The 20,938-nt window shown below is 43.7% G+C and overlaps 1 protein-coding gene across 12 annotated transcripts in view; it reads right to left on the bottom strand.

Moving 5' to 3' along the window:
* The window catches only part of FGGY (FGGY carbohydrate kinase domain containing), a 312,982-nt gene that overhangs the window by 23,468 nt on the left and 268,576 nt on the right, over positions 1-20,938 (bottom strand). For 7 of the 12 annotated variants that reach the window (XR_012905874.2, XR_012905876.2, XR_012905877.2 and 4 more), the window contains 3 exons: positions 8,204-8,866; positions 7,617-7,891; positions 4,021-4,134 (listed from right to left, as the gene is read on the bottom strand). The exons of 2 other annotated variants lie outside the window; for them this stretch is intronic. Coding sequence is in view for 1 of the 10 variants with exons in the window: in XM_075936091.2 (XP_075792206.1) it covers positions 18,232-18,258 (27 nt within the window). In the remaining 9 variants the exon portion in view is untranslated. Of the gene's footprint in view, positions 1-4,020; positions 4,135-7,616; positions 7,892-8,203; positions 8,867-15,136; positions 18,259-20,938 lie in introns of those variants that run through there. 3 more of the 12 variants (XR_012905872.2, XR_012905875.2, XM_075936091.2) reach the window with 3 other exon arrangements.

The raw sequence follows: 20,938 nt of genomic DNA, 5'->3' as shown, positions 1-20,938 counted from the left end.
CATACTACCACATCACTGCGACCAACATGGTCCAGTACTTAGACAAGGTCAGCTCAAGAACAACTAGCTGATGCTGAAGCTGAACTTGAGCAAGAGTGAGGAGAAGCTGGTGGGCAAAGAAAAGCATTTTGAGAAGTTGGCAGCTGCATGGCAGTCTCCCTTGGCTGGAGGTACACACCCACAAGTGGTCAATTCACCACGTAGCAGAGCAGAACTCTTTTAAGATTCCTCACTGGCACTAAGTGATCACATTGTAGCATTTACAAAGAACACATTCTGTCACCTTCCACTGCCTAGGAGAGCTTGTCCCACCCAGAAGGTTGATGGCCTCGTCTCAGTGAATCTCACCTCTGTCACCTCTTGGTAGGAGTTCAGTAATGTGATATAAATGAGCAAAAAGGCTTCAGTACTTAGGATATTTCACCCAGCACAAAATGCTGTAGCATGTCACCTGCCATCGTTCTGAGTACTGGTTTCTAATAGAATATTAAATCAAGTTGAGAGTCATAGTCCTTAATTTTCCAGGAGCTCCATGGTCTGGATTCAGGATACCTAGAGGACAGGCTAAATCTCTAGGATGAAGACCTTGGTCAACAACTCTGTTCCTGTGGCTCAGTGAAACTTTCTGCAATCAGGGTAAAGCTAATCTGTGCAGGAGGTAGAACTCTGTCAGAGGGTGGTCTCAGACTATGGAGTGAACTTCTCTAGGAACTAAGAACAATCACAATAACCCCGTCTTGGACCTTGCCTTATCTAGCAAATACGTACCATCAACAAAAAGCAAAATAACTTCACTACCACAACAAGACACTTCCCAGCACACAATTCTCCCTCTGCTGAGATGAGAGAGCAGATGTTAGTCGCATTCGTTACTTTACTACTGAGAAAGACTCAGATATGACGATGAGGAGCGCAGTATGAGGATCTATATCAGGGGTGGGCAAGAGGCGGCCCCGCAGGCTGCATCCAGCCCACCAAGCCATCGGATCCGGTCCATGGCCACCTCACCAGGATCCTTTGGCAGAGAGCAGCTGCAGCCGCTTTAAAGGCTTGCTGCTTCGTGCGCTGGACGCTAGGGAGGGAGGAGAAAAACTGCATGCTGTCCCACTCCCAGGCAAAATCTCTCAGCTCCCATTGGCCAATTTTTGGCCAATAGGAGCTAAGAAATTTTGCTGAGGGCAGGGGCAGCGTGTGAAGTTTCCTCTCTCTCGCCTCCCACCTGCCCATTACAAAACCATGTGAAACAGCCTGTGACTGCAGCTCAGGCTCCTGCAGGGCTGCTGGCTGGGAGCTGCTGAGGTAAGTGCCTCTCAGCCAGATCCTGCCTCTGGCACATCAGCCCGCCCTCCCACCTGCAATTCCCTGCCCCAGGCCATCACCCAAGCCCTCTATACTCCTTTGCTCCAGGTTACAACTCTTTGCTTAATACTGCAAGAAAATTAAAAAAGGAAAAGTAGTTTAGAGAAATAGCCAAATGACTCAGGAAAGATAATGGTGTCACACGAAAAAAAAAGTGAACATTCTGGATAGCCTCTGTTATCCCTTTTTCTTTCTGTCTTCTGCTTCTTTTATGCTCTTTCCACTTCTGTGTCTCATCAGAGGGAAATGACTCCAACACACACACACACACACACACACACACACACACACACACACACACACACACACACACACACACACACCAAATTCAAAAAACTAAAATTCTGGACGTGTTGTCTCTTCTGGGCAATGACTTTGCTGCTCCAATACATTCATCTCCACGGACACACAAATAACAAAAAGTAGCAGAGAACATGAAAGCAAACTGAAAAAGCAGAGCTAACTTAGCCTCCTCTTGATTAGTGCAGTACAAGAAACATCCCCTAGGTGGGACTATTGCAAAATTAAACAGCCTGCAGTATTGCCATTACCAGCAAATCGTGAGTAATGGGCTGTTTCTACATACAAAGCTTTTATGCAGAATATTACAAAAGTGAGAACAGCTCATCCCCCAAAGACCCCATTTATTACTAGAGCTTCAAACAACTTAGCATCTTTAAGGCAATTATTCATTTCTTTTACCTAAGCGAAGAGCTAGCTCCCAAACCAGAGGCTAAAATACAACCAATTTATCAGCTTTAAGATATTCAAGCACAACTTTCCCTCAGTCCAAAGATACAGGGTTCGATGTGTATTCTGTGAAAAATTAATAGAGATTACAAGGTGTTTCATGCCAACCTAAAGGAAGTAACTTGTCACGGAAATACGTCCTGGAAGGTTAACTAAGAGTCAAGTGAGTGAAATGAGCTGGCTGGGCACAGCAGCCACATGTTATAAACATCTTAGGTGGCTAGCTATACGCTGGGGAGATGAAGAAGGTGGCAAGTGTGTAGGACAGAGGCAATTGGCATCGTCTACCAATCCTGTGCACCTCCCAGTCTGACAGAAACCCCCCAGTAGAGACAATACAGCTTGGAATGGTTATAACTTTTCTGGCCCTTGGAAATCAGTTGGCAACGTTCCCTGGTAGCCTAGCTCCAATGACCCTCTTCTCTCCCCCCAGCCAGGCATGTGTGGATTCATTTGGCTATTTGCCTATTTGGCTATGATGAGGAGTGGATACCCTCTCCCTATCCTAGACAGGATAATGTGGAATGGAGGCCATTCATTACCTCACAGGAGATGCTCAGCATATCTCAGGGCCAGACCCTGATGGTTCAGTACGTGTTATGTATAAAGACTAATATCGGTGCAATAAATGCAGCCCATTCTCCATCGATCCACAAATCAGGAAAGGCACAAGTCAAGGGCAGTGCAAGCTTTTCTACCAAGTGTACTCCTGGTTCATCTAAATCCTGACCCAGAGGAACAATCCCCGGAATAAGGTGGTAGCTAAGCCTTGATGCTCACTGAGTCATTGGCCTTTATGCTGAGTCTCCCCACAGGACTGCCAATTATCGGAGTGCCAATGATGGTATGGATACTTGTCCACGTGGAAATTCATTGAAACCACCAACCCATTTCATATAGGCTCTTTCTATAGGCTGCTGCCCTGTGCTTTTCAAGTCAAACCATGCATCGCAACACCAGCCCAGAACATAGATGACACACAACAAAAGCAGAAAGGGAACCAAGAAGCAGGAATTTTGTATTTCTAGAATTGTGGGTGATGATTGCATAGCTGTGTCTGACACTTAGACAGCAAGGAGGTGAAACACATCAGGTTGATCAATAGATAGGAGAGAATGAGAGATGCATTTGAAGTATGAGGATGACGAGAGTTAATATGTTAATAAAAATCAACTTGTTTTCAAATTGTTTATAAGTGCTGAAGATTTCAGACTTTCCCTCTATTTATAAAAGGCAACAAAGAAATCTCCACCCATGCTTAGCTATGGAAGGGGATCTAAAAAATACCTAGGCACCAGGGTGAATGGAGTTGTGTTTATTAGCCAGATATGGCAGAATTATCTTAATTTTATGGGAACAAAACCTTAGTGTTACCTTCAGTACAAAAGCCGAAAGGTGTCCCTGCGAGAGAGCAATGCCTCTGAAGCTCTAGAGTGGTAAAAATATGTTCTGTTGCTTCAAACCACTGGTGTCAAATCCCCAAACGAAGTAATCACAATGTCCTTTGAGAAATTCATTGTAAACCCCCAGGCATTTCAGACAGCTAACACTGTGACTCTACATGCCTGTCCTTCCTTACAGAACAGTCCGATCTGCTCTACTGACACAGCAAGAGTTCAAATCCCAGATGGAAAATTAATCTCACAGTTTGGCCTGATTGAGTTTCAGTTCTCTAGTGCATAGCTTGAAGGTTGTTCTGCTTGGCTATGGAAGGAGGTTAGGGTAGAGAGAGACTTAATTTGTCTGACATCCTGTAGATCTTTATGCAAGGCACATACTGAAAAGGACACCACTGGCTATATAGAATCTCTAGGAGTCCCACATATTCATCTTTCCCAAAAACTGTTGTTGCTACACTTCCCCCCCCCCCTATATACCCCAAAGAATGGTCCCAAGGACCAAATGACTTACGTGCAAGTTGTGCTTGTGTATCTATGGGTAGAACCAGGTCCCAAAATAGGAGGGATCTTGATGGCTATACATTTTAAGAAGTCCCAAAGGCACATTTACAGTTTCCTTACAAATCTATGAAAAGAAAACAGTGCCCTGGGTTATAATAAGCATAAGGTAGCCCTATTATTGCACAATTTATTGTAAAAGCTGATACTGAATCTTAATCTGCTTACAAAAATTGATTTATTCCAAAATGGGATTTTCACAACTGATTTAAACTGTCTATTTAAAAACACCATGGTTACAGGATGAGAATGACCAACAAGGCACTACACAGTGGTACCAAGTCCTGCTTTATTAACATACTGTTACTTTGCATGTGGTTTCATATCTTTTTTCTCATGTATACATATTATTACGAGGGATGTAAGCGACTAGTCAACGCACTAGTTGACTAGTCGCTTCCCCCCTTGCTGCCTCTATCACAAAGACGCAGCGGGGGAAAGGAGGAGCAGAGGGAGAGGGAAGTGGGGATGCTGGAGGGAGCCAGATTAAAAGCGGGGGCTCTTGTACATTTCAAAGCAGAAACGCCCACGTGGAGCCTGGGATCAGCGGGGGGACTCCCTGCTGGCTGCTGACTCTGGGCTGCGTGAGGGTACCAGCTTTGAAATGTTCAAGAGTCCTCAGCGGGGGCTCTTTTTCATTTCAAAGCGGAAGCGCTGTGAGGAGCCTAGGGCCACTGCGGGACTGAGTCCTCCCGCTGACCCCGGACTCCACGTAGCACTTCTGCTTTGAAATGTACAAGTGCCCCCTGCTGGGACTTTTGTGCATTTCAAAGCAGAAGCACCTGCATGGGGCCAGGGATCAGTGGGACTGCCCGCTGGCCCCAAGCTCCATGCTGTGTTGAAATGCACAAGAGACCGCACTGAATCTCTTGTACATTTCATAGGCGGAATGCTGAAGTTCTTATCGACTAATTGAATAGTTGATGGCAATCCCATCAACTATTTGATTAGCTAATCAAAATTTAACATCCTTAATTATTACCAATTGGTTATGGGTGTCCCAACTGAACTCCAATGGGCAATCATACCCATGGTTTGCTATGAAAAGACTCAGCAGTAGAGATTAAGCTCTTTTAACCAATCATGTTTAAAAGGCTCAGTGTTAGTCTGTAACTTGAAAAAAAAAAAAAAGGAGTACTACTGTACTTGTTCTTCTAACCAATATATTTCCTCTTGCTTTCCGCCTCTCAGACTTGCTGACAGATTACATCAGTAGTACTGTCATAGAAGTCTCACTTTTGATCCAGCAAATTCTATTCAATGCCAAAGTCTCATCTGATAGAGATTACTAAAAGTTAATTGGTGGAAAATCAGAGTCTCTTACTATAGATCACCAGGATTACAAACGTAGATATCAAACCTACTAACAACAGAGATGCTACCTGCTTAGTGGATGCTGCTTCTGAGAGGATCTATGAAGCATCAAAGAGCCATTGAGAGTATCAGGAATCCTTCCATCGCCCTCAATGATCTTTGGATTAGATCAATGAAGACAACACTGAACTTCTCAAAATGCTATGGACCAAATCTTTAGTGAATGTAAAGTAGCATAACTCAACAGGGCTGGCCCACAACATTTTGGCACCTGAGGCGGGGAGCTCAAATGATGCTCCCATACTCCCTCACTTGGGCCAAAAGTTTGAAAGGTCTCCACTCTAGTGGTGCCACCCTCCCCACATATACAGTCTGGCACCTGAGGTGGCCACCTCAGTTTGCCTCATGGTAAGGCCAGCCCTGTAACTCAATTGAAGTCAAGTGATTTAACCAGCTGTGAGGATCTATCCTTCTCTATCTGGCCACATATTGTTCATGAAAACAGAATAAAAGAGTGGGTTTCTTGGATCATTTTATTGTTCCTGAAGGAATTAATTGTCTTTCCAATCCACTCTCATAAATGTAAGTGATACGTAATAAAATCTTTATCGCTGCTCTCAGACAGATAATAAACAGGTAAGTCAAGCTGATTGCCCAACAAACAGTAACACGTACCCTTTCATTGACATCTAAAGAGAACATAACGTATTATTTCTTTTTATGAGTATGGTATTTTATTAATCATTTACTTTGAAAAAAAATAATATAGCCATATTAGTAAGTATTGCTAAGTCTGTGGCTCCACTTGTGAGCATTTTGGACCAGACCAGACATCCAACCACTGTAAATCAACATGACTTCCTGGGAGTCAATGGAGTTACATGCATTTATATTACCTGGGGATCTGGCTTTCTTTGTCTATTACATAGCTATAGAGAAATTATAAATTTGAATCCCAATCCTATGCTGAATGACCTTTAAAACAGGGTGGGCTAAATTTCTGGAGAGCAACAAAAAATAAAATATTATACCTTTGTAACCGCTCTCCAACATATCCCATCACAGCTTATTGAATGGGTATTATTATATGGGTATTATTATATGAGCCAACAGCAGAAACCGTAGTAATACTTATCACTTCAAGATATACCATCTACAAGTGAATTAATGGCCAGACCCTCTGCAGAGTCTTGATTCAGCAAAGCACTAATTTAATGTGTGGGAAGTTCAACTGTCTTTAATGGGAGTCTTGTACACTGAGGCTATGTCTAGACTACATGCCTTTTTCGAAAGAGGCTTTTCTGAAAGTATCTTTTGAAAAAGCCTCTTTCGAAAAACAGCATCTAGATAGCATTATGTGGATCGAAAAATTGATCCACTTTTTTGAAAAAAGGCACCCTGAACTGTTTCTGGTAGGGCATGGGAGCAGCATTTACTTCCAGGTGCTGCTGCATGCCCTTTGCAGAGACATATGTTTAAAGGGATCCCCCTGGACAGCTGTTGCTCTGCTCCGGCTTCTGGCATGCCTACCTCCTACAGGGGCAGCAAAGCTGCTGCAGTGCTTGCTCTGGTTGCCCTGCTTTCTTGGACACCACAGGAGCTTTTTTATGGTTTGTTTTCCTGTTTTTCATTGTTTTTTTGGCCATGGAACTGGAGCAAGGGCCCCACACCATCACGCTGCAGCGTCTGCTGCATCTGCATGACACAGTCATGATGCTCCTTCCCGATCTGGACCGGGACCAGAGATATGAAAGCTTTGCCCAGGATGCAGGACCAATGCCCTTGCCTCCAAACTTCTTCGTGGAGAGGCATTTTTGCAGGCCTGACACCAGTTACGACTGGTGGGACCGGCTCGTTATGGAGCTGTGGGATGACCAGCAGTGGCTCCGCAATTTCCGGATGTGGAAAGCTACGTTCCAGGAGCTGTGTGCCTGGCTCTCCCCTGCGCACCAACAACATGATACCCACCCACAGCCTGCCATCCCCCTGGAAAAGAGGGTTGCTATTGCCCTGTGAAAACTCGCAACCCACAACAGCTACTGCTCGGTGGGACACCAGTTTGGTGTGGGCAGATCTACTGTCGGGTCCATCTTGATGGAGGTAAGTCACTCTAGAGAGACAATCACTTCTGGGGGGAGATGAAAAGGGGGGACTATCAGGAAAGGGCAAGGAAGGTGCAAAGCGGGAAGGGGGTGGTGGGGAAGGGAGGTTTGGTGGGGCAGGGTCATGGCGTACCGGAGGAGCGGTACCAGGGATGGGAGCAGGCATGCCACAGACCTCCCGTATCATGGCACAAATGGTAGTGTGCTGCTGGACGAGCTCTTCCAGCAGGCGGTAGTGCCAAAGAGCCTCTCCCTCCGTCCTCTCTTTCAGGGTCTTGTTGAGATCCTGCAGGACCGCCACATGCTGCTTCAAAATGTCAGTATAGACACGCCAGTGCCTGCGGCTCCCATGTACCCGGGACGGAGGTAGGCCTGGGTTGCTGCGGCCCTCTTGCACGGGTGGTCTGTCTGTGGAGGAAAAGAGGAAGAGACAATCAGTCATGCATGCAACTGCTGTCCATGAGGGCATGCCCTCGCTGTAAGGGACTCACCTTCAGACAGGGGACTCAGAGATTGCCAACCTACCCGTGTGTGTTCTGGAAATGGCTCCTGGCACCATGTGGCGCACACCCACGTGTCAGACGCTACCGCTGCACGTGTTTGCACATGCACGGCCAGCTTCATGATGTTCAGGCTGAGCATTACACGTTTCCCTTCTGCATCAGCCACTGTGCACCCATCTCCCCCACCCTGTGTGTGGCACAACCTCACAGCACTCACCTGCTGGTTCTTCCCTGTTGTCCGAAGACACCTGGGAGGCCTCTGGGGTCTGGGTGACCGGCTCCAGGGTGAGGGTCACAGTGTTCTCCTCCTCCTCCTCCTCCTCCAGCACCAGGTCTCGCTCTCCAGATTCCCTGGACTGCTCATGCTCCCACTCTGGTTCCTCCATGACAGGGTCTGATAACCCAGACTGCACGAGATGCAGTGGAGTCTGGGCTTCCCTACTGCCGAGAATGTGTGCCAGCTCCACATAGCATGGACAGTAGTGTGGGGCTGCCCCAGAGTGGGAGCTCTCATCTCGGGCCTTTGCATACTCCTGGTGCAATTCTTTAACTTTAGCCCACACTTTGTCCTGGGTGCGGGGGTGGTGCCTTCTCCAGGCCAGTGCCTGGGTCATGCAGCCATAAATTTCCACATTTCTGCGGCATGAGTGGAGGGCTTGCAAGGATTCCTTCTCAGACCACAGCTCCAGAAGACTCTTGATTTCTGGCCCTGACCATGCCGGTGCCCGGCGTTTGGAGCCCCTGAGTGGGTCCTCAGAAGTCTCCCTGTAAGTGCCTCCCTGTGACAGGGCTGGGATCCTGTGGGACAGGAAGAGTCGTGTGCTCTGGCTGACTTCCTGTCACAAACGACTGGCAGGGTGCCTGTCCCTTTAAAACATGGCTGCAGACAAGAACAATAGAGGTGCAAGGCATGCAGATGGACTGTCCACCAACGCTTTTCCTGGAGGCCTTTTTTTCCCCCCCTGAAAAAACTGGCTCCCCGCATCCCCACACACCTTTTTTTGACAGATCTCTGTTGAAAAATGTGTTCTTCCTTGTAAAACTAGGTTTACCACCATCGAAAAAACTGCCACATTCTTTCGATTTAATTTCGAAAGAACGCGGCGGTAGTCTAGACACAGGTAACTTTTTTTTGAAAAAAAGACTACTTTTCTCCAAAAAAAAACCCCTGTTGTTTAGATACACCCTTAAAGTTAAGCACATGGTTAAATCTTTGGCTAGATCAGGACACTGATGTAAACTGGTGTCGCTTCAATTAAATCAGTGGAATTTTGGTGGTTTACACTAGTTGCAAATCTAGCCCTGTACCGAAGCCCAGGATTAGCTGTCACTTTGTTATATAATCCATAGCAACAAACTCTCACATTCTCCAAAACAAGTTTTTACCTGTAATAATTTCTAGTGATATGGAATGACGACAAATCATCTAACGTGACAACGAGTGAAACACTGCTGTACAGCATGTATTGAGCTGATAATACATCAAACAGAGGGCAGCATATAACATGAGATGGCATTTGACTTAAAATATTTAACAGTGGTGGGGTTCTTAGATAGTTTTTTTCCTCAGCACTCAGCTCTAACGTGAAGATATGTGGGCCAGATGCTGCTGCCAAGCCTAGCAAACAACGAACGCTCTGCTTTTCATACAATGATTGAGGGGACTCTGTGGGGATTTTTGTATCGGTGAATTTCAGCAGCACAGCAATGTGAAAATGTTAGAGTAAGCAAAGCAAGCTCTTGTCAAGCAAGCAGGGCAACAGATGTCAACCGGCATCACATATCAGTAAACATTAATAGCATAGGAGGCTACTGATCTTAAGGCTTTAATGAAAACATCACAGCTATTGTTGACTGCCACATCCCAGTTGTTTGGTGGTGGGGGTTTCCTTAAATTGAACTACTGCCAGGTGATGAGATTCAACCTTAGGTAAATATTCTTGGCACCTAAAATAAAAAGATACTGCTTCCACAGACCTATTGCCATTTTAAACAAGTGAATTCAATGACTGGAACCTCAGCCCTTTATTAAGTGGTACAGTAAACTCCCCCAACCTGTGTGTGTCAGTCTTACCCAGCAATTATCATTAGGGGTGAGAGAGTAGCTGGGTTTCCATTCAGTCCTCGTCCTCTTTGCTGACAGTTCTGAGAAGGGTGTTAAGATATGCCAAACAAAATGGCATTTTTCTGTAATGTGAACACCACTGGTCCATAAGGAAATGGACAGAGGCCACCAAATCTTTGTCCCTTCATTTTTCTCTCTCATCTCTATTTCTCTAAAGCAATTTTGAATGTACAAAGGCTGAAGCTATTGCTGGTCTTTTAGTGGTTTCACACATGCCAAGAACTCGTATTAAACCCAACTTCTTTATGCACTGAAGATTTTCTCATAGGAAGAGATTCATTTTCATTTCAGAAAGGGAGACTAAGAAACTGGTAACAGCATACAAACCCTTTCACCACTAACTCAATGCTTTGGATCTGGTCCTGGCTAAAAGTGACTACCATTACCATGTGATACCTTATCAGCCTCTGGGAAAGAGGCTGATACTTTATTCACAGACTCTGAGGTCAAGAGAGACCACTGTGATAATCTAATCAAACTTCTTGTGTAACACTGGCCATAAACGCCCCCAAAATAATTCCTAGAAAAACATCCCATCTTTGATTTAAAAACTATCTTTAGAACATGTAAATATTTGTGTCGCTTAAAACAAAAAATAACACTTCCACAGACTTACTGCCATTTTAAACAAGTTAATTTAATGGTCATTAATTACTGGTAACTCAACACACTATTTAAAAAGTATACTTTATCTAAATTTGTTTAACTTCAACTTGCAACCACTGGCTTGTGTTATATATTTGTCTGCAAGACTAAAGAGCCCATTATTAAATATTTGTTCCCTGTGTAGATACTTACAGGCTGTAATCAAGTCACCCCATCACTGTCTCTTTATTAAGCTAAACAGATTGAGCTCCTTGAGTCTATTATTATGAGGCATGATTTCTAAGCCTTTAATCATTCTCTGGCTCTTTTCATAACTCTTTCACATTTGTCAACATCCTTCTTGGACTGTGGGTGCCAGAACTGGACATAGCATTCCAGAAGCCAAATAGAGAGGTAAAATGACCTCTTCACTGCTACTCGACACTCCCCTGTTTATACATCCCAGGATGGCATTAGCTCTTTCACATTGGGAGCTTATATCCATCTGATTATCCACCGTTACTCCCAAATCTTTTCCAGAGTCACTGCTTCCTAAGATAGAGTCCCCCAGTCAATAAGTGTGGCCTTCATTCTTTGTTCCTAGAGGCAGACATTGACAATTAGCCTATTAAAATGCATATGGTTTGCGAACACTGAATTTACCAAATGATCTACATCAGGGGTTCCCAAACTGTTTGCCACGGGGACCAGTAAATCCATTCACGAACTTTTGGAGGACCTGTAACGTTCATTTGCATATTTGCATATTCATTAATCAAATGATGAATATTCAAATAAGTTGTTTCTGGTCCTCCCAAAACCCCCAGTGCCAACTTTAGCAAAGCTTTTGATATGGTCACCCCAATATTTTTGCCAGAAGGTTAAGGAATATGGATTGGATAAATAGACTGTAAGACAGATAGAAAGCTGGTTAGACCAGGGTTTCCCAAACTTTTTACTTTAGTTGGAATCCTTTTTTTTCAGTACTGTTTTTTTGCAGCCCAAAAATATAAACACATAAAAAACAAACTGAGAAAATACCAGACATATAACATGTCTGGTATTTTCTCATTAGGTAAGTTGTATTATTACTAGATGTATCAGTTTGTAGTTCCAAACTGCCTGGCTGGTAAATGTGCTCAGGCTGCATGAGCGTGTCTACCAGACAGGCAGTTTGCAACTACTCGAGAGGGGTGTGTGTGTGTGGGTGTGTGTGTGTGTGTGTGTGTGTGTGTGCGCGCGCGCGTGCGGACTAACTCATGCTTTGCGGGGGGAGGGGGAAGAGGGGCAGCGCCCCAAGATCTACATATGGCCGGGTCAGTCCTGCTCCCTGCAGGCCGATTCATTCCCCCCCCCTTGCTCCCCCCGCTACGCCTCTGTCCAGCCCCACTTCCCCCAACCCTCTCCTGGGCAGCCAGTTCTCCCCTGCTTCTCCTCCCAATCTCCCTTGGCAGCACCATGGAGGGTGAGGAGAGCAGGCTAGAGCCGATATGCAGAGGGAGCCAGCTTTTAAGCTAGCTCCCCGCGTGTGCCGATTCCATAGACCCGCCTACTACCCCTTGCTGCCTCCTACAGAGGCAGAGGGAGGGAGAAGGCAGGCAGGAGCCAGTGCTGCCTGCCTGCCTGCCCCTGTGCTGCTGCATCTATCAGAAGCAGCAGTGGGGGACGGTTCTGGAGAGACTGCTGTAAAGCAGCCTCTATCCGTGGTGGGTCTGGGCTCGCAGCATCCTCTGCCCAAGGGGGGTCTGAACGCCGCACAGACAAAAGCTACTCTGGGATCCTATGGAGCAGCCTCTGTCCCCTGCCAGTCTGGCCTGGCACAGACAGTCAGCAGGAGAGAGCTGGTCTGTGCGGGGAGCTTTTTTTAAAACTGGCTCCCCTCGCGGACCAGCTCCTGCCTGCCCCCCCACGCTGCTGCCCTGGACAGAGAGGCAGCAGCATGGCATGGCAATGGACTCCCTGGGAGAGAGGCCGGGAGCGCACTGGCTGCTGGCCCCGCCTCCAGGGACTATCGAATAATCATGTAACCACTAAAATTTGACGTAGTTACACAACTATTCAATTACACACTTTCTAACATTTCCTAATTCCTATAGGACACCATTGGAAACACACACCTCAATGACAAATTCCCCATTTACAGTTATTTTTGAGACCTGGTTGGGAGCCAGTGTTTAATCTATTTAATGTGTGCCAAGTTAATTGTATATAATTCTAATATTTGAATCAAAATCTTGTGCGGTACCAAGTGGGTGCAAGAGGCCTCATCCATGACTTTATATAACCTATTTGTTGCCAGTCAAAGCAGAGAGGTTAAGAACTGAATGGCTATGAAGACTCAGCTATCTTCTACTCTAACATGGTGCTCCCAGCGAAGGATACATAATTTGTGTAACTGAAACTTGAACTAACTCTTCTTACACCATGTCTTCCTGTGGATAAATGGATGACTTCTCCCTGTGGAGAGGCATGTCTCACAAAAACCAAATGTACTTATATAATATAAATCAGAAGTAATCACCTGCCTTTTCCAGGAACCAGACCACATGATCTGCAGTAAACTGTGGACTCAAACTTCAAGCATGTGAATTTATCCGAAATCCTTTGACATTGTTGAAGACCAAAGCCACAAGATCAGACCACCCCAAACCATTTCCTCCTGAACATCTTGTTGCCTCAGAATAGCCATCTAAACCTTCTTTTCCCCTATCAAAATTGCTTTGATTAAAAGATTTGAGAATAAAAAAATATCCTGACACTGCAGAAAGCCCCTTAGTAAAAGGTGCATTAATAAGGTAAAAGCAAGCCAACAAAATGATTAATTTGCTTCTCTCATTCCATACTGTTTACACAAGTTGATTATAGCACTTAATTACTAATTTACCCTGCTTAAAAACAAGAGTGCTCTTCATTTTTAATGAGATGAGGGAAGGAGACTTGTCTACCTCAACAGGGAGAAGTCATTTTATTTCCTCTGTTGATGTTGTCTACCCCGTTATTAACATTTTCAAAGGCAAGAACTATAACTCCCCAATTTCCCCTGGTTTTCCTTTTTAAAAACAGAGAAGCAGATAGTCTCACATCAGTCCTTGACCAAACTGGCTATGGATGGTGGAAAAATATAGGACCAGATCTTTAGCTAGTGTATATCAGTATAGCTATACTGAAGGCAATGGAGCTACACAAAATTATGCCAGTGGAGGAGCTGGTTCAAAGACTCAAACAACATGATCTGGAGCTTTATTCCTCTCTGAGTGAGCCAATATGAGCCTCTTCCCCAGGCCAGGCAATTATGACGTGTGCTCTTACAGCACATCATGTGTTACATGGTTCCACTACATTTAGAAGATCCAAGCAGTGCATGAATAAAACAATTTCAAGTTCTTGTAAATGGGAATTATGAACTAATCATTTCAAACATGTCATAATTACTATTATAATTTCAAGCAGGCAACACATCCCTTTGGTACTTATGGACTTTACTCACATATCCATCATTTTTAAAGGAATATTAAGATGCCCTATGTCCATATGGCTAATGGGAATGCTTCAGGGGACATTCAATTGATGTCTACAGGTAGCTCAGCTGCTCAACTACAATGGCTGTTTATATGAGGCAACCAATTTCTTAAGTAATTATACAGTGCTAGTCACAGCAGCATCTAGATAGCTTTCTGCTTACCTCTCAGAGACAGCAGAGAAAAAAACTGCAAACGATTTCACAAGTTACTTTCAAATGTGGAATATCTCACATACATCATAGTTAAAAATCAACTCCATTCAACTCCATTGTGTGTTTTAATGTTGGGTTCTTTTCTTATAGGTCAAAGATTTCTGCCCATATTTGACTCTTAATTTAACCACAGACATCAGAGTTATTTCCATGGCAACACACAGATGTCAATTCAAAACTATGATCTCACTACTGGAGCAAACAGAATGTGAGGCTCAGAAATGGGAGCCAATGATCCCTTTCAGACATGCGAAAAATGGATCGCAGATGAAAGCATAATCATAAGGGGTGTGTCTAGACTACATGCCTCCTTCGACGGAGGCATGTAGATTAGCCAGATCGGAAGAGGGAAATGAAGCCGCGGCTTCATTTAAATTTAAATGGCTGCCCCGATCTGCCGATCAGCTGTTTGTCGGCAGATCGGGGCAGTCTGGACGCAACGCGCCGACAAAGAAGCCTTTCTTCATCGGCACAGGTAAGCCTCGTGAAACCAGGTTTACCTGTGCCGATGAAGAAAGGCTTCTTTGTCGGCGCATCGCGTCCAGACTGCCCCGATCTGCCGACAAACAGCTGATCGGCAGATCGGGGCAGCCATTTAAATTTAAATGAAGCCGCGATTATTTTAATCGCGGCTTCATTTCCCTCTTCCGATCTGGCTAATCTACATGCCTCCGTCGGAGGCATGTAGTCTAGACACACCCAAGGGGAATGAGAAGGGAACTTTCTCCCTCAAATTTGCCAGTGTGGTGGAGGAGAGGTCAGGGAGGGAGGGAACTGGAAGCCATTCTAGACACTGGAGTGCTGTTGTGGGGCAGGCAGGCTCAACACTTCTTCATCTGTGGGGCTGCCCAAGAGCTGGTAAGTAGAGATCAAAGTTCTGCATGTGCTGGACAGAGGCAACATCATACTCAGTCTGCAGGAGGAGCCAGAAGCAGAAGTTCAGCATTGCTCTAGTAGAACAAGAGGAAGCACATTCTCTCCCCCCACAGAACTGGAGAAGCTATAGGAAACTACTGGCCCTCTTTCCAAAATGGGGAGCAATGTACTTCTTGGAGGGGGACACAACTTACTGGGGGAGTCTGGTTCCAAAGGGGTGAGAACACAGAGGAAGTTGGACACACAGAATAGTGGGTGGAGGAGAGATAGAGCTACAAAGCACTGGAGGAATACAGGAAGAGAGAGAGATGCATATGTTCAGGAATCCACAGGTGTAGATGCACATGTAGCCCACTGATCACACTTATTGTGTTATTTATATATTATTAAAAAGGGCTTTAGAGGCGATCCTGGCAATTATAGATTGGTAAGTCTAACTTCAGTACCGGGCAAATTAATCGACACAATAACAAAGAATAAAATTGTCAGGCATGTAGAAGAACATAATTTGTTGGGCAAAAGTCAACATTGTTTCTGTAAAGGGAAATCATGTCTTACTAATCTATTAAAGTTTTTTGAAGGGGTTAGCAAACATGTGGACAAGGGGGATCCAGTAGATATAGTATATTTAGATTTTCAGAAAGCCTTTAACAAGGTCCCTCACCAAAGGCTCTTGTGTAAATTACATTGTCATGGGATAAGAGGGAAGGTCCTTTCATGGATTGAGAACTGGTTAAAAGACAGGAAACAAAAGGTAGGAATGAATGGTAAATTTTCACAATGGAGAGGGGTAACTAGTGGTGTCCCTCAAGGGTCAGTCCTGGGACCAACTCTGTTCAACTTATTCATAAATTATCTGGAAAAAGGGGTAAGCAATGAGGTGGTAAAGTTTGCAGATGATACTAAACTGTTTAAGATAGTCAAGACAGAAGCAAACTGTGAAGAACTTTAGAAAGATCTCACCAAACTGAGTGACTGGGCAACAAAATGGCAAATGAAATTTTATGTGGATAAGTGTAAAGTAATGCATGTTGGAAAAAATAACCCCAACTATATGTACAGTATGATGGGGGCTAATTTGGCTACGACAAATCAGGAAAGAGATCTTGGAGTTATCGTGGACAGTTCTCTGAAAACTTCCACACAGTGTGCAGTGGCGGTCAAAAAGGCAAATAGGATGTTAGGAATTATTAAGAAAGGAATAGAAAATAAGACACAGAATATCTAACTGCCCCTGTATAATACTATGGTACACCCACATCTTGAATACTGTGTACAGATGTGGTCTCCTCACCTCAAAAAAGATATTTTGGCCTTGGAAAGGGTTCAGAAAAGAGCAACTAAAATGATTAGGGGTTTGGAATGGGTCCCATATGAAGAGAGGCTAAAGCGACTGGGACTTTTTAGTTTAGAAAAGAGGAGACTGAGGGGGGATATGATAGAGGTATATAAAATCATGAGTGGTGTGGAGAGGGTGAATAAAGAAAAGTTATTTATTAGTTCCCATAACAGAAGAACTAGAGGACACCAAATGAAATGAATGGGTAGCAGGTTTAAAACTAAAAAGAAAGTTCTTCTTCACAAAGCGCATAGTCAACCTGTGGAACTCCTTGCCAGAGGAGGCTGTGAAGGCTAGGACTATAACAGAGTGTAAAGAGAAGTTAGATAATTTCATGAAGGTTAGGTCCATAAAAGGCTATTAGCCAGGGGATAGAAAAGGTGTCCCTGGCCTCTGTTTGTCAGAGGCTGGAGATGGATCGCACAAGACAAATCACTTGATCATTGTCTTAGGTCCACCCCCTCCGGGGCACCTGGTGCTGGCCGCTGTCGTCAGACAGGATACTGGGCTAGATGGACCTTTGGTCTGACCCAGTACGGCCGTTCTTATGTTCTTATTTATTTGCAGTCACTCTCACAACATGCTTAGATGCTTTCCAAGTACTGAAACTCTGACATTTATTTATTGAACACTTTTACCTAGGAGGAATTGCTGATATAAACTGGAAACTATAACTTTTCTATACAAAACAATCACACAGCAATGTGCATAGACAGTGAAGCAGAACCCTCCTGCTCAATTAGCCTCTAAATCAGGGGTGGGAAACCTCAGACCCAAGGGCCGCATCTGGCCCCTGGCTTGCCTGGATTGAGGCTAAGGGCTGCCCTTAGCATTGGGGAGCCTGTGCTGGCACTCCGGCCCCACCACTACCCCACTGTGGGGCTGGAGTACACAAGATCTCCTAGGTTGGGCTCCCCTAGGCTCTGGTGTGGGAGGGGAATGTGGGGAGTGTTTTTCTTCTTCTCAATCAGGGGCCACATCAGTGAAGGATTTTTTGTTTGTTTGTTTGTTTGGGGGGGCGGGGTTTGTTTCTCACTTGTGTTCAGCCCCGGACTGATTTTTCTGTGGGTCAGTGGCCCCTGACCTAGAAAAGGTTCCCCAGCCCTGAACTGGCTCATCGTGGTAGCCGTGCTAAGGCCACTTCATTCACGGACATATACATTTCAAAAATCCTTCACACCCTGCAATTTTATATGGCAACGAACCACCACCATGCATTGTCTCCTGTGTGTCAATGCTGAGCCAGGTGGGCTGTTTTTATAGCTTGCAGCTATAGAAACATAACTAACCAGCTAAAAGAAAACAGTGCATAGCTGGTGCAAATTAAAAGACAAAACCAAATCACAAAAAAGGAAAACAGTCTTTTTTCCCCCTCAGGAGATTCTAGAGATTTACATAATCAAGGACGAAATGGGAGGAAATTTTGATCATGCTGAGCATTCTTTTATTGGGTAGACCATTGTTTTAATTCCTCTTTACCAAAGAGAAGAAAAAAACACATACAGAAGGGATACATGAAGAGGAAAATAGGGAACTCAACATTCTTTGAAGGAACAACACATGGTGACCAGGCATCAGAGATGAATGTTATAAATCTTTTCTTGGTAGAATTACCTAAAGATGAAATTGAAGTTTTGAATCAAGACATGGGTTTTTAACCCCACACTGGAATCTGGCAAATTAGATTGTAACATGGGCTGTTACAAATTTTGCAGTAACCTTCATTTCAAACATTTCTTTGCAAGATGTTCTGTATTCTGAAAACTCTGTTAGCACAGATGTGGTCAATAAAGATAATGAATAAAAGGGCAATATGATATTTTAAAAGAAATCCCCTTTAATCCAGGAGTCATTAATGCATTCCTGGTGACTTGCTCTCATCTTTAAGATAGAATATTTCAAATAAAGTATTGAAATCCTATCAAAAGAAAAAATTTGCAAGATTTAAAAGTTGGAATCTGACTGCTTTTGGGGGGAAAAAAAAATCTATGCAGTGTACCCCTTAAAGAGCACTTAAGAGTATTACTGTATAAGCGGAGAGAAAGTCCGGCGATAAACTGGTGCTTAGTGCTTTGTGAGAAGAAGCATGCTTAGGGCTACAGTATAGCTACTTCAAGTAAGAAACCATAATTGCTGCAGTAAATATAAATAATGACTCTGATCAAAACCCCAGGAAGGTCAATGGAGAGATTCCTATACATTTAAGTGGGCTTTTGGGTAAAATATATTGACATACAGATAATTCACTACCCTGCATAAGGAATGGTATTCTTTAGAGATTTTCTAAACGATATCACTATTGTACTTCTGTGTTCCCCCTCCTCCAGATCAAGGATCACCCCACAGCTGTGAGGTCTGTCTGTGCAGCACCATGATCATGGAACCTGAAGAAGGTATGCCACATGTCTGGGGCTCTACAGAGTGCAAAGTGAACAAGAAAGGAAGGCAGAGTCGAGTTCCAATGCTTCTTCCAGTCATGAGGAGACAGACATAGGCAAAGTTCAACTGTAGTTACTAGTTCTTATTTTATTTTAACTTTCTGCTTAGCAATTAACACCTTGGGTGGCAGAGCACTACAAATGAAGGCCAGGATTAAAAAAGGACTAGAAATTTTGGATGGCCTAGTTGGATGTCTAACTTGTGACATTCTAAAGAAGCCCAATCTTCACCTCAGACCACTTTGAGGTACTTCGTGCTGAGAAATCAGAAACCAAGGTATTCCAAAATCACTTTTTAACAAGTTGCCAAAATTACTAGGACAAATCCAATCAAAACACCCACTTAAATGAATGACTGGGTAAGGACTATGTAAAAATCAAGCAAAGGCCTTACAATAATCTGCCTCCTTGTTATTTTGGACAAACAAAGAGCTCTGAAAAAAGAGCTACACTACATCACTATCATAACAGTCAATAATAATGTCTTCTATTGGCAAACATTATAATAAAGCTAACCATAATTTATGGCAGCAGCACTGAGAATGGTATTAGGTGGGAAGAGGCCTGCAAAAGGGTGTGTGAGAGAAAGGAGATAAAGTTAATGAAAATCAGATTACCCCACTGCATATAAATTTAATCAAGAGTATGGGGCTTACATGGCTTCTTGCTTCTAATTGTAGCATAGTTAATACATAGATTCCCCATTAAAACTATTTTTTAATTATGTAAATGGTCTCTAGCGCTGTGCAACTAGTATTACTGTATGTTGCAGGTAACATATTTTAACCAGTAGCATGTTCTGAAAATGTGTTCTGTGGAAACATTTATGGTGTGATTTTTCTCCCAAGTTACAGGAATATAACTGAGTGCTGTGACAAGATTCAAGTGCACGACCTGCTCCCTAGTGAACAAGATGCTCAGATACCATGGTAATGAGGATGATATAAATACCTAGAGAGACAGATTAGTTTCCCCCTCTCACACGTACAGGGGCTTTTTAAGGCACTGCTATGGACTTGTTCCTGATCCAAAGCTCATTAAAGTCAATGGAAACCATGCCATTGACATGAACAGGGTCTGAATCAGACCCTATGAGAGTGAATACTTGGAAGACAAGAAAAAGAGGCTGCCTTTAGGAAGGGTCAGGTTCTACAGGTCATAAGACTGGACTGAACTTCAGACCAGGGAGTTTTCCCATCATTCTTTTATCTGCTATGTTTACTTTTTTATTCATTCCTTATCATAAACTGTTTTATTTAAAGAATGAAAAAGCATTGCTGAATGTGATTGGTTTTTTTTTCGCTAAATTCTCCCACCAGTTTATATATGCCAAATTTGTGCACAATTACTGTTATTATTCATTCAAATAACTTATTTTTATACTCAAAATGCCAGATATGCATCTAATGGCCACTGGCATGCGAAAATGTCAAGTTGCACATGCAATTGCAATAACAACACTTGTAAATTAACAACATAATTGCACCTTAGCAGTACTGAACATCACACATTTGAAATTTAAATGAGAGCCATAAGTCTTTGACTTTATAAGCTAATTCTTTTTTGCATGTGCATTTTGATCATGATGAAGTCTCCTCGCAGAAAAGCATAGTTTGCAACTGATGACTGGCCATATGCCATCATGCAATGTCTTTATCAAAGGATCAAATGTATTATTTTGAATGTTATGCTTCAGTGAGAGCCACTGACTGATTCAGGAATGCAATAGCTGATTCAGATAGGCTGTCAAAAGACTTTGTATCAAATATTACAATACAGCACCTTCAGAAACATTTCTGAACATTTGAGGTTAATGGTAATGTAGGTGTTCAGCACATCAGAAAAACCAGACCATT

Source organism: Pelodiscus sinensis, chromosome 9, assembly GCF_052426305.1.
Source record: "Pelodiscus sinensis isolate ZL-2025 chromosome 9, ASM5242630v1, whole genome shotgun sequence".
Taxonomy (NCBI): Eukaryota; Metazoa; Chordata; order Testudines; family Trionychidae; genus Pelodiscus; species Pelodiscus sinensis.
This window is presented reverse-complemented; position numbering and strand designations above follow the sequence as displayed.